General features: G+C 36.8%; 1 protein-coding gene across 1 annotated transcript; it reads left to right on the forward strand.

Moving 5' to 3' along the window:
• The first annotated feature begins 16,570 nt into the window (after positions 1–16,570).
• Positions 16,571–17,489, forward strand: LOC114383948 (uncharacterized mitochondrial protein AtMg00810-like). Its single transcript, XM_028343645.1, has one exon. It carries the CDS (start codon positions 16,668–16,670, stop codon positions 17,487–17,489), a length of 822 nt encoding a protein of 273 aa, XP_028199446.1. The 5' UTR covers positions 16,571–16,667.
• The last annotated feature ends 688 nt before the right edge of the window (positions 17,490–18,177 follow it).

An 18,177-nucleotide genomic window follows, 5' to 3' on the forward strand; every position in this document is an offset into this window, starting at 1 on the left:
ATTAGGTTCTCTTGTATTTGTGGGGGGTTTTGTTGTTCTAATTCTGTAATGGTGGGCGGTTTTAGATGCACTGCATCTATGTAAATCACCAGTAGTACTTCTGGTGCTGTTGTGTCCTATTATGATTAATATATAAATTATCTTTTTCTTTTCAAAAAAAAAAAATTTAATGCGGCTTTACTTGGCAAATGGGGGTGGCAGCTGGCTAACAATCAAGACTAGCCTTGGTCTAGAATTTTAATCTCTAAGTATGGTGGGTGGAAGGAGTTGATTTGTGGTGGAAGGAGGAATTTCACTTCTCAATGGTGGCAGGATTTGAAGAGTATCTTCCAGCAGCATCACAATGAATGCTTAACTGATAATTTAAAATGGAGAGTGGGAAGGGGGTCCAACATCAATTTCTGGAAGCATAAATGGATGGAGGACAACTGTACTCTCCAAGGAAAATATCCCTAGTTATATTTAATAAGTAAACAGCAGAATTCATCAATCAATTCTATGGGAGATTTTGTGGAGGATAGGTGGGAATGGAAGTTATCATGGAGAATGAATTTTTTTGATCATGAAATTCAATTGGCAGCTGATTTCCTAGTTGAGATCGATTCTGTTCACATTCACCAATCCAACAGAGATTTCCTTTGGTGGAAGCCAGACACTAATGGAGTTTTTTCAACAAATTCTGCCTACAAAGTGCTGCAGGAGGCTCACCATAGTGATAGTGAAGACAATGTTCTTAACATTATGTGGAAATTGAAAATTCCCCCAAAAGTGAGTGCTTTTTCTTGGAGACTTTTCAAGAATAGACTTCCTACTAGGGACAATCTTAGAAAGACACAGGTCATACTGCCTTCTTATAGCTGTCCTTTATGTGACCATGAAGAAGAATCGATTTATCATCTTATGTTCAACTGTGAAAAGACTAGGAGTCTTTGGTGGGAGACAATGAGATGGGTTAATAGAGTGGGTTCCTATTCCATAGATCTAAAGAATCATTTTTTACAATTCACCCAGTGTAATAGCAAAGATAGTACCAACAAAAGATGGGAATTTATGTGGCTAGCCCTGTCCTTCTCCATTTGGTACCATAGAAATGCCAAGATATTCAAGAACCAGCCGTTCACTCCTGAAAAGGTCATGGATGATGCCTTGTTCCACACCTGGTCCTGGATAAAATGTGTGGAGAAGGACTTCCAAATGCACTTTAATTTCTGGTCAACCAATCTAAAGGATGTTCTTTCTTAGAGGGGATGGGTTTGTATTTTTGTGGGCTATATTCGGTCTCTCCTAATGGGATGCAGACTGTAATTGTCTTGCTTTTTAACTTTGTATCTTCAGTACACCTAGTACTGAATTTCATATATAATATATTGATTTTTGCTGTGCAAAAAAAAATGTCTCTTTGTAATCTGTAGTACCACTGGTACTTCTAATTATCAATATAAATTATCTTTGCAGTTCAAAAAAAAAAATTAAACAGAACAGTACCATAGGTACTGAAAATAAAAGATACAAGACACAAAAGTGCCACCTTCCAAAAAGCAAAACAAACCCAACAATAACCCAGCACAAGGACCCCAATACATATAATCAGAAATTTAACCAAAGGCCATCATAAGCACCTTTTGAGGTTCAAAAGGAATGCCATGAAACAACAAGGAATTCCTAAGCAATCACCAGACCTTTCTATTTCTATTTTTTACACATTTAAAACTCAAACATATAAAATAAAAACTATATAACGAACTAACAAAGATAAAGACAAAAAAAAGGAAATATAAACTCACCTCAGTTGGTGATGCTGCCCATCATTTCACTCTCACAACAAATAGGAATCATGTACCTGCATGGAAGAAATAATCACACAACACACAATGATCAGAATAATCAAATGCATATAATTAAGCATGATACAATATCAATATTCATGGAAGTAACAATGACTTGTCAAAAAATTGGATGAAATTCAATATGTAAATCGAAGCTTTGTCCCTGAAACCCTCTGTGTAAATCAAAGCTTTGTCCCTGAAACCCTCTATGTAAATTTGACAGCCTCATGTCTCCCTTCCTGAAAACCCACTAAAAACTGCCTAACCCCCCTGCTGTTACTCCATAATTTATTCTGCAATAACTGCTTAAGGCAGTTACATATGGTCCTAAATCACTACACATTCAGTTACGATTAACCCTTTGTGCCTAACTAGGGTTTCGAAACATCACAACAAAGACAGACCATTGAACAATGGATTTTCATCATTAACATACAATAGAGACATACCTTCGATGGAAACGCAGACACGAACTCCACAAACGCGAACTCGACAATGTGGTTGCAGTCACGGAAGCGCAGCCCAGTTTGCGACAAACACGAACTAAGGCAGAAGGAGAAACAACAATAAAGCCCTGGGTTAAAACGATGAACGCCTAATGTTAAAACGAAAGGACGTACCTCAATGGATAAGTACCAAAGACGATCTCCACAAACACGATCTCCATAATGTGGTTGCAGTCACGGAAGCGCAAGCGACTTTGACACAAGGAGAAAGAAGAAGAACGATAGGGTTCAAGCGCAAGGAGAAAGAAGAAGAACGATAGGGTTCAAGCGCGGGTTGTGCAATTTCAGAAGTTTAATTTATAATGATAACAACATCGGTTTTTTAAAAATAACCGATGTTAACATCAACTACGTAACATCGGTTATAATAAAACCGATGTTAACATCGACTCGATAACATCAGTTTTTACAAAATCGATGTTAACAATGGCATACTAACATCGGTTTTTCTAAAACCGATGTTAACTAAGTCTACTTATTTACAAAAATGCCACCGCGCTTTCGTTAACATCGATTTTAACTATAACCGATGTTAATTGGGCGATGTAGAAAATTGTTTTTTTAGTAGTGCTAGTTCGCCCAAAGTGAAAATAGTGTAAGTTGTTAACATATTTTGTCAAAAAAATAATCTAATCATTCATGAGACTATTGTTTGTTATGAAGAGTTTTCTTCTCTTCATTTTTACTGTCCTATCCTCTATGGTTTGTGCCTTAAAAAATGTTTCCCTCTTCTTTTTTACGGAATGTTCCCTTGTAATAAGTACCATAATTATTTTATCCAAATGTATTTTTCTCTGTCGAGATTCCTTTAAATTTCATTCATATTCCTTATTAAATTAGTCACATGTGTAGGTGGGAATTGGAGGGGTCATATTGTATTTATGACTGATAATGTTTGTTAATAGGAGGTAACCCTTGACCTTTCTTTCCCATACATGGTAGATCACGTGTTCTCTTTAACAACTCGTTGATGCCTTAGTTTGACTTGTATGACAATGGTGTTGTTACCTACTAGTAATTTTAGGTTTGATTTCATACTATACTAGTACTACCCTAAAGAAATAGACACATTCTATTTGTATTTCCATTTTTCTAAGTACACCCCAATACCCTCCCCTTCCTTTCTACCTCTTAATTACTCATTATACTCTTTTTACTTAAGGGAGTAAACCCTTGAAGCCCCTCTTCCTTTCTGAAAATGTCCTTTTGGAAATAACATGTACATATTCCCAAAATATATACATGAAGATTGTTGACATTGTAAAGACTTATTACATCCTCATATTTGTTAGTTTATTTTTGTTCTAACATTAGTGTTCCTCTAAATCTAATTTAATTATTTTTTCGTCCAATCTTTATTATTCTTTAAACCTAATTTTAAATATCTTTGAATGTGAATTACCTGTATGTACTTGTTGTGTGATGGGTTTTCTTTTCTGCTATGGGGGTCTGCTGGAGAAAACTAGCAGAAATTAGAAGGGACTTGAATATCAGCATATTCATCTTATCCCCCATTAGAGTTCTTAGCACTATTTAGTCTTAAACTTCTTTTGAATTTACTTCAAAACTACAGGGATACCTAGTATTTCTTATTGAGATGGAACTATGAAACTGTAGAGGCTACGAGCCTAGCTAGTTAAGATATCTTGTAATAATTGCAATGGAATAATAAAAGGGAATGAATAAAGTAAGGCGTGATAAAATAAAAACAATGGAACACATTAAAATTTATTTGTCTCCATCTCCCATTCTCTCACTTTCTACCAATCTAAACTTGAATGAGTTACTATTGCGACTACATTGATCTCACTCATTCAATTCAGTACACTATATGGTAGAATAATCATATTTCAATAATAAAGATTATTGGTTGGAAGTATCATTGCCCACATGCTGAAGTTTCTTGTGAAAATGCATAGAATCCAATTAGAATTCTTCTATTCCAAACACTTTGTATTTGAGTGTTGCTTTTGGAAGAAGATAAGAGTAGTGCCAATGGGATTCTTCACCTCATCTTCATTATATAATTCTATCTATTTTAAATGTAACATTGTTGTTTTCCTTAAGATAAAATTTAAAATTGATATTTAAAGAATAATAAAAATTTATATTTAAAGAAAACTAATGACATGATCAAAATAAATTTAACAAACATAGGACTATAAGGTAAGTACTTACAATATCAATAATCTTAAGTGATATTTTATTGTTATAAAAAATGTCTTTCTCGAATAACATATACTTATTTCAAAAATATATTTCGAGAATTATGTATCATTAAAAAAATTCACTTATTATATCGGGATTTTCTTGCCGATTTTAAAGAAAAATTTGACGAAAACACATTTTTTTGGATTTTTCCGTCGATTCTAATATGTAGATAATTACTTTGAGGATAATTACATATGTGAATTTCAAAATTTGCCAAAAATTTCTTGCAGATCTTCTTGCAAGAAATATGTTGGTAAACTTTCCTATGAAATTTAAATTTGCATAAAATTTTGCAGATAAATTTTAGATGATTTTTTTTTAAAATTATAATTTTCAAAATATTCATGTAAATTTAATGTTTATTTACATTAGAATTTTTAACATTAATATAATTTTTCTAATAATATTTTTTTTATTAATCATGAAATACTAACAATCGAAAATAAGAATCTATACAATAGAAAATTTATATAAAATATTACGCTATTAATGTACCGATAAAATTTAAGATGAATTAATTTTCAAATTAATTATTTAAAAAATAAGAATCTATACAATAGAAAATTTATATTCAAGTAATTAATTGGAACAACCAGTTCCAAATCCATACATTTTGATAAATATTCCATAAGATTGAAATGCATGTGTCTTGTCCTGTACGCGATCTCATATCTAAACTCTAGTTTTTCCATGTAAAGTACTACACACATGTCCAAAGGTCCAACCATCCCTAGTAGTAGCGCCTCATGTTCAGAAGACAAATGATCATTTTGATTAGTTCAAAATCACTAGTCAATTAGCAAACAACAACGTAAACATACCATATTTCTATTCCAGAAAAAAAAATGTATACCCATCTTCATCAATAGATAGAACGTGCAAAAAGAGATTATACCAAAAAAAGAAAAAAATTACATACCAAATATGATAGTATTCATTAAATGATTTTATGTATATCATACGTTATTCATATCACCCAAAATGACATATAACCACCAAATACTTAAATTATATATTACTATATATAATAATTTTACTTCACCAAATCTGCTGTAACAAAATACATAACTTCACACCAGTAAAATTATTCTATTTAAAACTTTAATTAATGGAATTAAATAGTTTCAATTCGTAAATTCAAGGAAACAGGGCATTTTGAAAATAAACAGGCCTGCAGAAACAAAATAGTTTGAAGTTAAATACACGAAAAACTTCATAACTTTGAAAAGGAAGAAGCTGCCAATAAGATGGTGTTTGAAAATGAGTGCAAAACTTTGGCTCAATTGCAGTATAAGAGTGAACTCTTGTTGGACATGACACCAGGCACCATTAGGATTAATGCTCAGGAGTGCAAAGCCAATAAGGCATTTGATGCATCATAAAATTACTTGGTGATTACTGATTATCAACAATAGCAAACCAGCATCAGGCAAACAAGTGGAGATAATTTTACCTGCAAGTACTGCTAAAGCTTCACTCAAAACAGATTCTACAAATATTACCAAGTAGGAGTCATGTTATTAATCATAAAAGAGAATGTTATCACTTGATATGAATGCACTGTAGAAGCTGAAAGTCAAGAAGGAACTATGAATCCATTTATAATTATTAAACAAATCTGTCCTGAAAAAAATAGAGAAATTATATACTTTCAATTAACCCTATATGACCAACTATGCAATCATTATAATGGTATACCCTTATCCCTCTGCATGAGGTTTAAGTCCAAGAACAAGATGAGGGTGCTAAAAGATTTCCATTCAACTTGATGAACCTTATCCGAAAGTGAGCTTGATGTTCCCTGAGAATTGCCTCTGCCTAATATCAAGATACACCAGCACGAGAAGGCTATAGTATAGTTCAAGTTCCTTTCCAAGTTCATAAAGCTTGGCCACTGCTTTATCTCTTAGAATTTGTTTGATAGATATGCTTGAAAGAAAAATTGCTAGTTATATAGAAAGATGACATGGTTAATCAGTTATGCCAGTGGTTAGACGTGAGGGCTTGCCACACCTCTCTTGCTAATCACAACACGACAATCACTACCATTGGATACAACAAGGTTACCATTCCTAATCGAGGCTGTCATCCATTTTGCTCATTAGGTATAGTTTTAAATAATAATTATTCAAGCACTGAACCTATAGGAGGTTAATTGAGTGTACTTACTTGAAGGAGAGGGCGAGTAATGACATGTTAGAGTTTGTGGTCTTAGTTCCTTTGTCCCACATCGCTTAGTCTGTAAAACTTGTGTGGTCTTAGTCCCACATCGCTTGGTTTGTAAAAACTTGTGTCTCATTAGTGTTATATATAGAGACACCTTGTAAGTTTTTATGTGCAAGTAATAAAAAGTTCTCCTAGTGTAGCCGTGGACGTAGGCACATACATTGTGTGCTGAACCACGTTAAACTGTGTGTCTTTTTCTTTCTTCCCTTTATTTCTTTCTCTTCTTTTATTGCTCTATACTAACAACTGGTATCAAGAGCTTTTGGTTACTCCACGGGATTTCCTTAGTTTAAAGGAATTAGTGGGAGTCTTCTCAGTTTAGAGGAGGCAGTGGGAGCAATGGCATTAGAAGAGGGGAAGGTGAAGATCGAGAAGTTCGATGGCAGAGATTTCAGCTTTTGGAAGATGCAGATAGAGGATTATCTATATCAGAAAAAGCTGTATCAGCCCTTATCAGGGGTTAAGCCAGAAGACATGAAGCAAGAAGAATGGAACTTGCTAGATCGACAGGCTCTTGGCGTGATCAGATTGACATTAGCCAAGAACGTCGCGTTCAACATCGTGAACGAGAAGACTACTGCAGGCTTAATGAAGGCATTATCAGATATGTACGAGAAGCCGTCAGCAGCCAACAAAGTATACTTGATGCGCCGGTTGTTCAACCTCAAGATGGGAGAAGGTATCTCTGTAACTGATCATATTAATGAGTTTAATACTATTCTTGCCCAATTGGAATCTGTGCAGATTAAATTTGAGGATGAGGTGAAGGCATTGATTCTATTGTCATCACTACTGGATAGTTGGGCTGCAACTGTTACTGCAGTTAGTAGTTCTACAAGGGAGAACACATTAAAGCTTAGTGACATCCGTGACTTGATCTTGAGCGAAGATGTTCGCAAGAGAGATTCAGGAGAATCTTTCAGTCATGTTTCCAATTCAGCATTGAATACTGAAGGCAGGGGAAGGACTACCCAGAAGGGTCAGAATGGTCGAGGCAGATCAAAGTCAAGAGGGAAAGGTCAGAGAAAATTTCAAAGTGACGTTACTTGTTGGAATTGTGACAAGAGAGGTCACTTTAGCAATCAGTGCAAGGCACCAAAGAAGAACAAGTCGCACAAAAACAAGAAGCGCGATGATGATGAATCCGCAAATGCAGCAACTGATGAACTTGATGATGCATTAATTTGCAGTTTGGATAGTCCTGTTGATTCATGGATCATGGACTCAGGTGCGTCGTTCCACACTACTCCCTCTAAAGATTTATTGTCTAACTATGTTTCTGGAAGATTTGGAAAAGTTTACCTTGCAGATGGAAAATCTCTTGACATTGTCGGAAGAGGTGATATCAACATCAAGACCTCCAGTGGATCCCTATGGACATTGCACAATGTCAGACATATTCCTGCCTTAAAGAGAAATTTAATATCTATAGGGCAGTTGGATGATGAGGGACATCACACCACTTTTGGAGATGGAGCTTGGAAGGTAACAAAAGGCAATCTCATTGTGGCTCGTGGAAAGAAGCGAGGATCTCTTTACATGATTGCAGATGAAGATATGGTAGCAGTTACTGAGGCTGTCAATAATTCAACCATGTGGCATCAAAGACTTGGACATATGAGTGAAAAAGGAATGAAGCTTATGGCGGCAAAGGGTAAGCTATCAAGCCTCAAGCATGTTGATGTTGGTGCTTGTGAACATTGTATCCTTGGAAAGCAGAAAAAGGTCAGTTTCTCAAGGGCAGGGAAGACTCTGAAAGCTGAAAAGCTAGAATTGGTGCACACAGATGTTTGGGGGCCAGCCCCAGTGAAATCTGTTGGAAACTCACGCTATTATGTCACCTTTATCGACTACTCTACCAGAAAGGTATGGGTTTATTTTCTTAAAAATAAATCTGATGTGTTTTCTGTGTTTAAAAGGTGGAAAACAGAAGTTGAAAATCAGACAGGTCTAAAGGTTAAAAGTTTGAAATCTGACAATGGTGGGGAGTATGATAGTCAGGAGTTTAAAGACTTCTGTTCAGAACATGGGATCAGAATGATCAAGACAATACCAGGAACACCTGAGCAAAACGGTGTTGCAGAAAGGATGAATAGAACCTTGAATGAGAGAGCAAGGTGTATGCGGATCCAATCTGGCTTGCCTAAAGCATTCTGGGCAGAAGCAATAAACACAGCAGCATATCTCATCAATAGAGGACCATCAGTTCCTTTGAATTATCAGTTGCCTGAAGAAGTATGGTCTGGAAAGGAGGTAAAACTTTCACATTTGAGAATTTTTGGTTGTGTTTCATATATACTGACAGACTCTAATAGTAGAGATAAATTGGATCCGAAGGCGAGGAAGTGTTATTTTATTGGTTATGGATCTGACATGTATGGCTACAGGTTTTGGGATGACCAAACCAAGAAAGTTATCAGAAGCAGAAATGTTACTTTTAATGAGAACTTATTTTATAAGGACAAATTTTCTGCAGAATCTACATGTGCAGGTAAACTGTCAGAAATTTCTGAGAAAGCAACACTTGAAGAAATTTCAGAAAGTGATGTAGCCAACAGAAACCAGAGTACAGGCGTAGAGGTTGAGTCAGAACCAAAACCATCAACTCCTCCAAGAAAATCTAGCAGAATTTCAGTACCACCGGATAGGTATTCCCCTTCATTGCACTATTTGTTGTTAACTGATGCTGGTGAGCCAGAATATTTCAATGAGGCTACACAGGGGAATGACACTATTGAGTGGGAGCTAGCGATGAAAGATGAGATGACATCCCTTCAGAAGAATAAGACGTGGTCTTTAACTAAATTGCCAGAAGGAAAGAAGGCATTACAGAATAGGTGGGTCTATAGGCTAAAGGAAGAATCTGACGGTAGAAGAAGATACAAGGCGAGACTTGTGGTGAAAGGGTTTCAGCAGAAACAAGGAATTGATTTCACAGAGATCTTCTCTCCAGTTGTAAAGATGACTACCATCAGAGTTATTCTGAGCATAGTAGCTGCAGAGAATCTTCACTTGGAGCAGTTAGATGTTAAAACTGCATTCTTGCATGGGGATTTAGAGGAAGACATCTATATGACCCAACAAGAAGGTTTTGAAGTGCCAGGCAAGGAGAATCTTGTATGCAAGCTTCACAAAAGTTTGTATGGCTTGAAACAAGCACCGAGGCAGTGGTACAAGAAGTTTAATGAGTTTATGAACAACTCAGGATTCAAAAGATGTGACATGGACCATTGCTGCTATGTTAAAAAATATACTAATAGTTATGTTATCCTTGTTGTGTATGTTGATGACATGTTGATTGCAGGATCTAGTATGGCAGAAATTAACAGGTTGAAGCAGCAGTTGGCAGAAAACTTTGAAATGAAGGATCTTGGTCCAGCTAAATAAATCCTTGGTATGAGAATTCTTAGAAACAGATCAGAAGGAATTTTGAAGCTGTCTCAGGAGAAATATATACACAAGTTGCTTGACAGGTTTTACCTTGGAGATTCTAAGACCAGGAATACCCCTTTGGGATCTCATTTGAAGTTTTCAAAGAAGCAATCTTTGCAGACAGATGAAGAAAAATGTTACATGTCAAGAGTACCATATGCATCAGCAGTTGGGAGTTTGATGTATGTTATGGTGTGTACCAGACCTGACATAGCACATGCAGTGGGAGTTGTCAGTAGGTTCCTATCAAATCCAGCAAAGGAGCATTGGGAAGGAGTAAAGTGGATACTCAGATATTTGAAGGGTACTTCAGAGATGTGTTTGTGCTTCAGAAAAGGCAATCTCACTTTACAGGGATTTTCAGATGCAGACTTGGGAGGAGATTTTGATACCAAGAAGAGCACCACAGGCTACATTTTTACCTTGGGAGGTACTGCTGTGAGTTGGAAGTCTAAACTTCAAGATAGAGTTGCTCTCTCAACCACGGAAGCCGAGTACATAGCTATCTCAGAAGCAGCTAAGGAGATGATTTGGCTAAAGAATTTTCTCAATGAATTGGGGAAAGAACAAGATGATGCTCCAATGTTTAGTGACAGTCAAAGTGCTATAAGTCTTGCTAAGAATCCAGTCTTCCATTCTAGATGCAAGCATATTCAATTAAGATACCATTTTATCAGGGAGTTGATAAATGATGGAGACTTATCTTTATTGAAGATCTTAGGATCAGAGAATCCAGCAGATATGTTGACTAAAGCTGTTACAACTGACAAACTGAGGCTTTGCATTGCCTCAGTTGGCCTTCAAGGATAATTGAAGATGAAGGCGCTACACTAGGTAAAGAGTCGATGAACTCGTTGCTTACAAGGAGCTGCTAGAGTTTGGAACTTAGACCCCAAGTGGGAGAATTGTTAGAGTTTGTGGTCTTAGTTCCTTTGTCCCACATCGCTTAGTCTGTAAAACTTGTGTGGTCTTAGTCCCACATCGCTTGGTTTGTAAAAACTTGTGTCTCATTAGTGTTATATATAGAGACACCTTGTAAGCTTTTATGTGCAAGTAATAAAAAGTTCTCCTAGTGTAGCCGTGGACGTAGGCACATACATTGTGTGCTGAACCACGTTAAACTGTGTGTCTTTTTCTTTCTTCCTTTTATTTCTTTCTCTTCTTTTATTGCTCTATACAAACATGACAGTGACACAATCCTCTTTACCCATTCCAATATGCACATTCATTCAACATTTAGGTTCTTTATCAATATCTTTTTGGATTAACAACCTTGTTCACAAAAGAAGGCAAGAAGAATGCAGCCAAATGGATCAACACTAACAAAAATAAAAGGCAAGAGAGGAACAAATTAAGTTAGTTGGAAAAAAGAATAAAGCAATTCAAGTAGGCTAACAAGTAGCCTAATCCTTGAACGGAAACTGTTTTAAAAGATTACCCGAGTTATAAAACATAGATGTAGATTAGAAAATGTGAGCAAAGAGAAATAACAACTTACTAAAACTTTTTTTTTTTTAATTTTAGGTGGCTTGGTTTCTCTAATCCTTTGCATAAGTCTTTCGTTCTAAGACATCTCTTTCCAAGTGTGCCCTGCCTCATCTTTGGTTCTAAACAACCGAACTGTGACTGTGACTCTTGCATTGATTGAGAGGGAGGTGTCGTGGAGAACAAGCAGAGAGGGCGAAAAAATTTCAGAACTCAGCAGGAAAATCCACAGAAAAATTACATATTTCTAGTAGTGATTATTTCACATTCATTTACTTCTAAAATTTTGTAACCATGATTCTTACATAAACCGTTTTCTTCTTCTTTGTAGTTTGCAAGCTATCACAGTGTTCTATTTTGTTATACGGTCGGTGTCCCAATAAGGTCTATATCAGCAGTATTGTTTTAGAATTAAGTGGTGTTTTATCACGATGGTACAGGCCAGAAGTAGTCAAAACTTTTAAAAGATAACTCCATAAATTCAAAATATTTGTTGGTTGGAAATAATTAATTAACACGTACGAACGAAGTAAGCATCAATCAACTATAATGATTATCACTAGAGGAACATTATACATCACGAATTACTGCTAAATTACTTGTGCGCATGTTTACTTATGATTATGAAAACAATTATTCCTTGGAGATAAACTGCTTGGTATACCATCTGCTCAACAAAGTGCTTTCAAGGAGGGGTAGGACAATAGGTTTCCTATTCTGGTACATTAGCTGTCAAGTTATTTTTTGTCTTACTCATTCCATTTATAAAAAATCTTAACCTGGTTTAGGCACATAATATTAGAATAAAAATACATTTGTACAAACGATTTATTTTGTACAGAACTTTTTCCTATTCCAAGCACGTAAGAGAAAATAGGAAGAAGCCTCCATCGTTATAGACCATTAAAATCCTATAGCAGAAGTGGTAAACCAACAAAACCTAAAATTCATTACAAAACATCACAGTTAAGAGCAATTAAAGAGCGAGGAAGATACGAGAGCCAAGGTTGAATTTATCCATATATCATGAGTAAAAATATATTTAGACACTAACAACTTTCTAAAAACTCTTAAATAAAAATTGATAATACATATGCAACTTTGAGACTATACTTGATGCATAGCCTCCCCTTGAGGTGGCTCTGCTGCTCGGGAGCGACCCTTGCCAGGGAGCAATTGTGGCGGATGGCCTTTATTAGGAAATATCTTCTACATGATTGCAAATATGCTGTGTATATATTTACTTTCCTATGTTACCTTGATTCTATATTTATTTACCTTATAATGCATAGAATAAATCAGATGCCACTGATTATGGATCACGTCTGTCATGCCTTAGAATTGGTATAGAACATTCTTGTACATGTATTATATATATCATGCAAAGGATCAATGAAATAACAATATACATATTCTATTTCAATTTGCCTTGCTATTATCATACCCTACATCTTTACATTGCTGTCTTAAGATGGCATCAGAGCACGATCTAGAAAATGAAATACCATCAAAAAATTCACCTCAAAAACAACCAAATAGCAGTAGCAACAATTCAAATAAAAACAGTTCTAATATGGATTCCTCAAATCCATACTATATCCATCCTTCAGATCACCCTGGTCATTTGCTTGTCCCAATAAAACTGAATGGCACCAATTACCCATCATGGAGTATATCGATGATCCATGCCCTCACAGCCAAAAACAAAATAGGCTTTATCAATGGATCCATCAAAGCACCATCAGCAGTAGATCAATCTGCAGAGCATGCCCTATGGAATCGGTGTAACAGCATGATTTTATCATGGCTCACCCATTCTGTAGAACCCGATTTAGCCAAGGGAGTCATTCATGCCAAGACTGCGCATCAGGTTTGGGAAGATTTTAAAGATCAGTTCTCACAAAAGAATGCTCCAGCAATATATCGGATTCAAAAGTCCTTAGCCTCTATATCCCAAGGCACCATGGCTGCCTCAACGTGCTTTACAAAAATCAAAGGCCTTTGGGATGAATTAGAAACATACCGCACTCTTCCTACTTGCAACCAGATGAAAGCACATGATGAACAAAGGGAAGAAGATCGCTTGATGCAATTTCTCATGGGTCTTAATGATACCTACCGCACTGTTCGCACCAACATTCTCATGATGTCACCATTACCCAATGTGCGACAGGCCTACTCTCTAGTCATTCAAGATGAGACACAGCGCCAGATGACTTCCGAAACAACGGAGAATTTCTCCATTGCCGCTGCAATCCATAGTCATCCAGACAACCTCTCCAACAAATTTGTCAAAGACAAACACTGTGAGCACTGCAATAGAGATGGCCATACAATTAGCAATTGTCGGACTCTAAAATTTTATTGCGATTTTTGCAATAAAAACGGGCACACAGAGGATCGATGCAGAATTAAAAATGGGACTTACAACACAGGAACTCAAAGCAACAAGCACATCCAATCACAACAGCGACAACAAGGGCCTCGAAGCACTGCACCTAGGACTTTCTCTGCTGCCAATGCAGCAGATTCTTCCAAAAATGCACTTGAGCTATCTGCAGAACAGCTTCAGCAACTTGCCCGCGCATTGAATATGATGTCTCCAAACAATACCTCTGGTAATAGCAATGCTCATGCAAATGCTGCAGGTCTGTCTCTTTTCTCTAATGCCTCAATTAATTATGTATTCACCAAGCCTTGGATTTTGGACAGTGGAGCTACCGATCATATCACATCTGATTCTACATTTCTCTCTGAAACAAAATTTCCATCCATACCTTCTGTCAATTTACCTACTGGGTCTTCTGCTCCAATCACATCTATTGGAGACATGTCATTCAATTCCAATATAACCTTAAAAAATGTTTTGTGTGTTCCTTCATTTCGGTTAAACTTGATGTCTGTTAGCAAGCTCACCAAATCTCTAAATTGTTGTGTCATTTTGTTTCCTGACTTTTGTGTGTTGCAGGACTTGGCTACGGGGAAGACGATTGGCTCGGGTGAACAATGTGGTGGTCTTTATTACATGTCTCCATTACAAAAAATACCTGTCTCTCATCAAGTTTCTCAGCCCTCAAATATATGGCACATGCGTCTTGGACACCCATCTACATCTCGCCTCAAATTATGTTCTCCTTTATTGTCTCCAAACAACATATCTTTTGAGAATAATTGTAATGTTTGCCCTATGGCTAAACAGACTAGATTTCCTTTTCCTTTAAGCACTATATCAACTCATGCTCCTTTTGATTTATTACATTGTGATATTTGGGGTCCTCATAAAGTCCCCACACATTCAGGGGCACGTTTTTTTTTAACTATTGTCGATGATTTTACAAGATGCACATGGGTATTTCTTATGCGATACAAATCAGATTCTCAAAATATTTTGAAATCCTTCATTAATTTTGCTTATACCCAATTTCAAGCTACTGTTAAAGAAATTAGAGTTGACAATGGTTCTGAATTCATGTCCATGAGAGAATTCTTTCAATCTCATGGGATAGAATATCAACGAACTTGCGTTTACACACCACAACAAAATGGAGTTGTAGAACGCAAGCATCGTCATATTCTAGTTGTGGCACGAGCATTACTATTTCATTCTCATCTACCTCTTGAATTTTGGGGAGAATGTGTATTAACTGCTGTTTACCTTATAAATCGTTTGCCATCCCCATTGTTATCCAACAAATCACCTTTTGAATTATTATACAATAAGCCACCATCATTTGATCACTTGAGAGTGTTTGGTTGCTTATGTTATGCTACTATTGTCCAACCTACACATAAATTTGATCCTCGTGCAAAAAGGGGTATCTTTGTTGGATATCCTACTGGTCAAAAAGGTTATAAAATTTATGATCCTGAGACAAAGACTTTCTTTGTGAGTCGTGATGTCAAATTTTGCGAAACCAATTTTCCTTCCATTCCAAACACATATGAACCCAACCTAACTTCATCTCATCCTTCATATGAGGCCATTGATGATTGGCCTTCTCCTACACCATCTCATCATCAATCACAACAAACTGGTATACCTTCTGCACATGAGCCAAATTATCCTTCACACCTAACTACTGAAACATCTTCCGCTGCCTCACCTATAGTTGAACCAACTCTACCTACTTCCCACACTTCAAACACTCCAACTCCCTCCATTCCCCAAGTTCGGCAGTCTCTCCGTGACAAGAACCCCCCGATATGGCATAAAGACTACCACATGTCCACACAAGTCAATAAATCTCCCTCAGAGCCAACTTCTGGGTCAGGTACTCGGTATCCTCTTTCACATTACCTTTCATATTCACGCATTTCTTCTTAACATTGTGCTTTTTTAGCTAACATTACAGCCCACACAGAACCACAGTCCTATGATCAAGCTGTCCATGATCCACATTGGCAAGATGCAATGAATGCAGAATTAGAAGCATTAGAACAAAATAACACATGGAGCCTTGTACCTCTTCCTTCTGGTCATAAGCCCATTGGTTGCAAATGGGTATACAAAATAAAGTACAAATCTGATGGCACGATAGAGCGCTATAAGGCACGCCTTGTTGCTAAGGGATATACTCAAGTTGAAGGCATTGACTATCAAGAAACCTTTTCCCCTACTGCCAAGGTCACTACTCTTCGTTGTCTTCTCACTGTTGCAGCTGCTCGTAATTGGTTCATACACCAATTAGATGTGCAAAGCGCCTTTCTTCATGGCGATTTGCATGAGTTAGTGTACATGGAGCCTCCACCTGGTCTTCGCCGACAGGGGGAGAACGTTGTATGTCGGCTCAATAAGTCACTCTATGGACTCAAACAAGCATCAAGAAACTGGTTCTCTACTTTTTCTGAAGCCATTCAAAAGGCTGGTTATCAATAATCAAAGGCTGACTACTCCCTCTTCATCAAATCTCAAGGTACTTCACTCACAATTGTTCTTATTTATGTTGATGACATACTTCTCACGGGCAACGATCTTCAAGAAATGAAACGCCTTAAAGAGTTTCTTCTCAAGCGTTTCCGTATCAAAGATCTTGGAGATTTGAAATATTTTTTGGGCATTGAGTTTTCTCGTTCCAAAGAAGGTATCTTCATGTCTCAAAGAAAATATGCTCTAGACATTTTGCAAGATTCGGGACTGACAGGCGCTCGCCCTGATAAATTTCCAATGGAACAAAATTTGAAACTAACTCCCACAGATGGAGTGGTACTAAATGATCCAACCAAATATAGAAGGCTTGTTGGTAGGTTAATTTACCTTACTGTCACAAGACCTGACATTGTATATTCTGTCCAAACATTGAGTCAATTCATGCATGAGCCAAGAAAGCCTCACTGGGATGCTGCATTGAGAGTCCTCAGATACATCAAAGGCACACCTGGACAGGGCTTACTATTTTCATCTGCTAATGACCTTACCTTAAAGGCTTTTTGTGATTCAGATTGGGGAGGTTGTCATGCCACTAGAAAATCTGTTACAGGATTTTGCTTTTTCCTTGGAAATTCTCTCATCTCATGGAAGTCTAAGAAGCAAGTTGTTGTCTCTAGATCATCAGCCGAATCTGAATATCGAGCTATGGCTAATACATGCTTGGAGTTGACCTGGCTACGGTTCATATTACAAGATTTAAAAGTCCCACAAGATGCTCCAACACCATTATTCTGTGACAACCAGGCAGCTCTACACATTGCGGCGAATCCTGTATTTCATGAGCGTACAAAACATATTGAAATTGATTGTCATATAGTACGGGAAAAACTACAAGCTGGGATGATCAATCCTTCTTATGTGCCAACAAAATTCTAGCTAGCAGATGTGTTTACAAAAGCTTTGGGAAAAGATCAATTTGTGACATTGCGCAACAAGTTGGGACTTCACGATATTCACTCACCAACTTGAGGGGGAGTATTAGGAAATATCTTCTACATGATTGCAAATATGCTGTGTATATATTTACTTTCCTATGTTACCTTGATTCTATATTTATTTACCTTATAATGCATAGAATAAATCAGATGCCACTGATTATGGATCACGTCTGTCATGCCTTAGAATTGGTATAGAACATTCTTGTACATGTATTATATATATCATGCAAAGGATCAATGAAATAACAATATACATATTCTATTTCAATTTGCCTTGCTATTATCATACCCTACATCTTTACATTGCTGTCTTAAGAGCCTTGACCGTCATTTTACATGCGGCAGCGATGAAAATGGCGTAGAGAATGACCACCACAAGCTTGTAATCAAGGAAATCATGGTTATTGCCTCCCATATACAATTCCAGAGAGGCCATGGGGGAGGGAGGAATGAAGATGATGGGTAATTCTAGCCCACTTCGGAGACTCGAGTTAGTTGGGTAGGGTCAAGAAAGAAATTCTGAGAGAGAAAGAATGAAGATGATAACGAGGAATGAAGACGAAGATGATTGGTTTCGGAACATGCATATTTATACTGAAACAGAAACAAATTTCTTGTGATTCAGC

This window comes from Glycine soja, chromosome 14, assembly GCF_004193775.1.
Source record: "Glycine soja cultivar W05 chromosome 14, ASM419377v2, whole genome shotgun sequence".
NCBI lineage: Eukaryota > Viridiplantae > Streptophyta > Magnoliopsida > Fabales > Fabaceae > Glycine > Glycine soja.

What these genes read in the sequence shown, in the direction of transcription:
- LOC114383948 (XM_028343645.1), top strand. Translation starts at nt 16,668, where the DNA reads ATGAAACGCCTTAAAGAGTTTCTTCTCAAGCGTTTCCGTATCAAAGAT.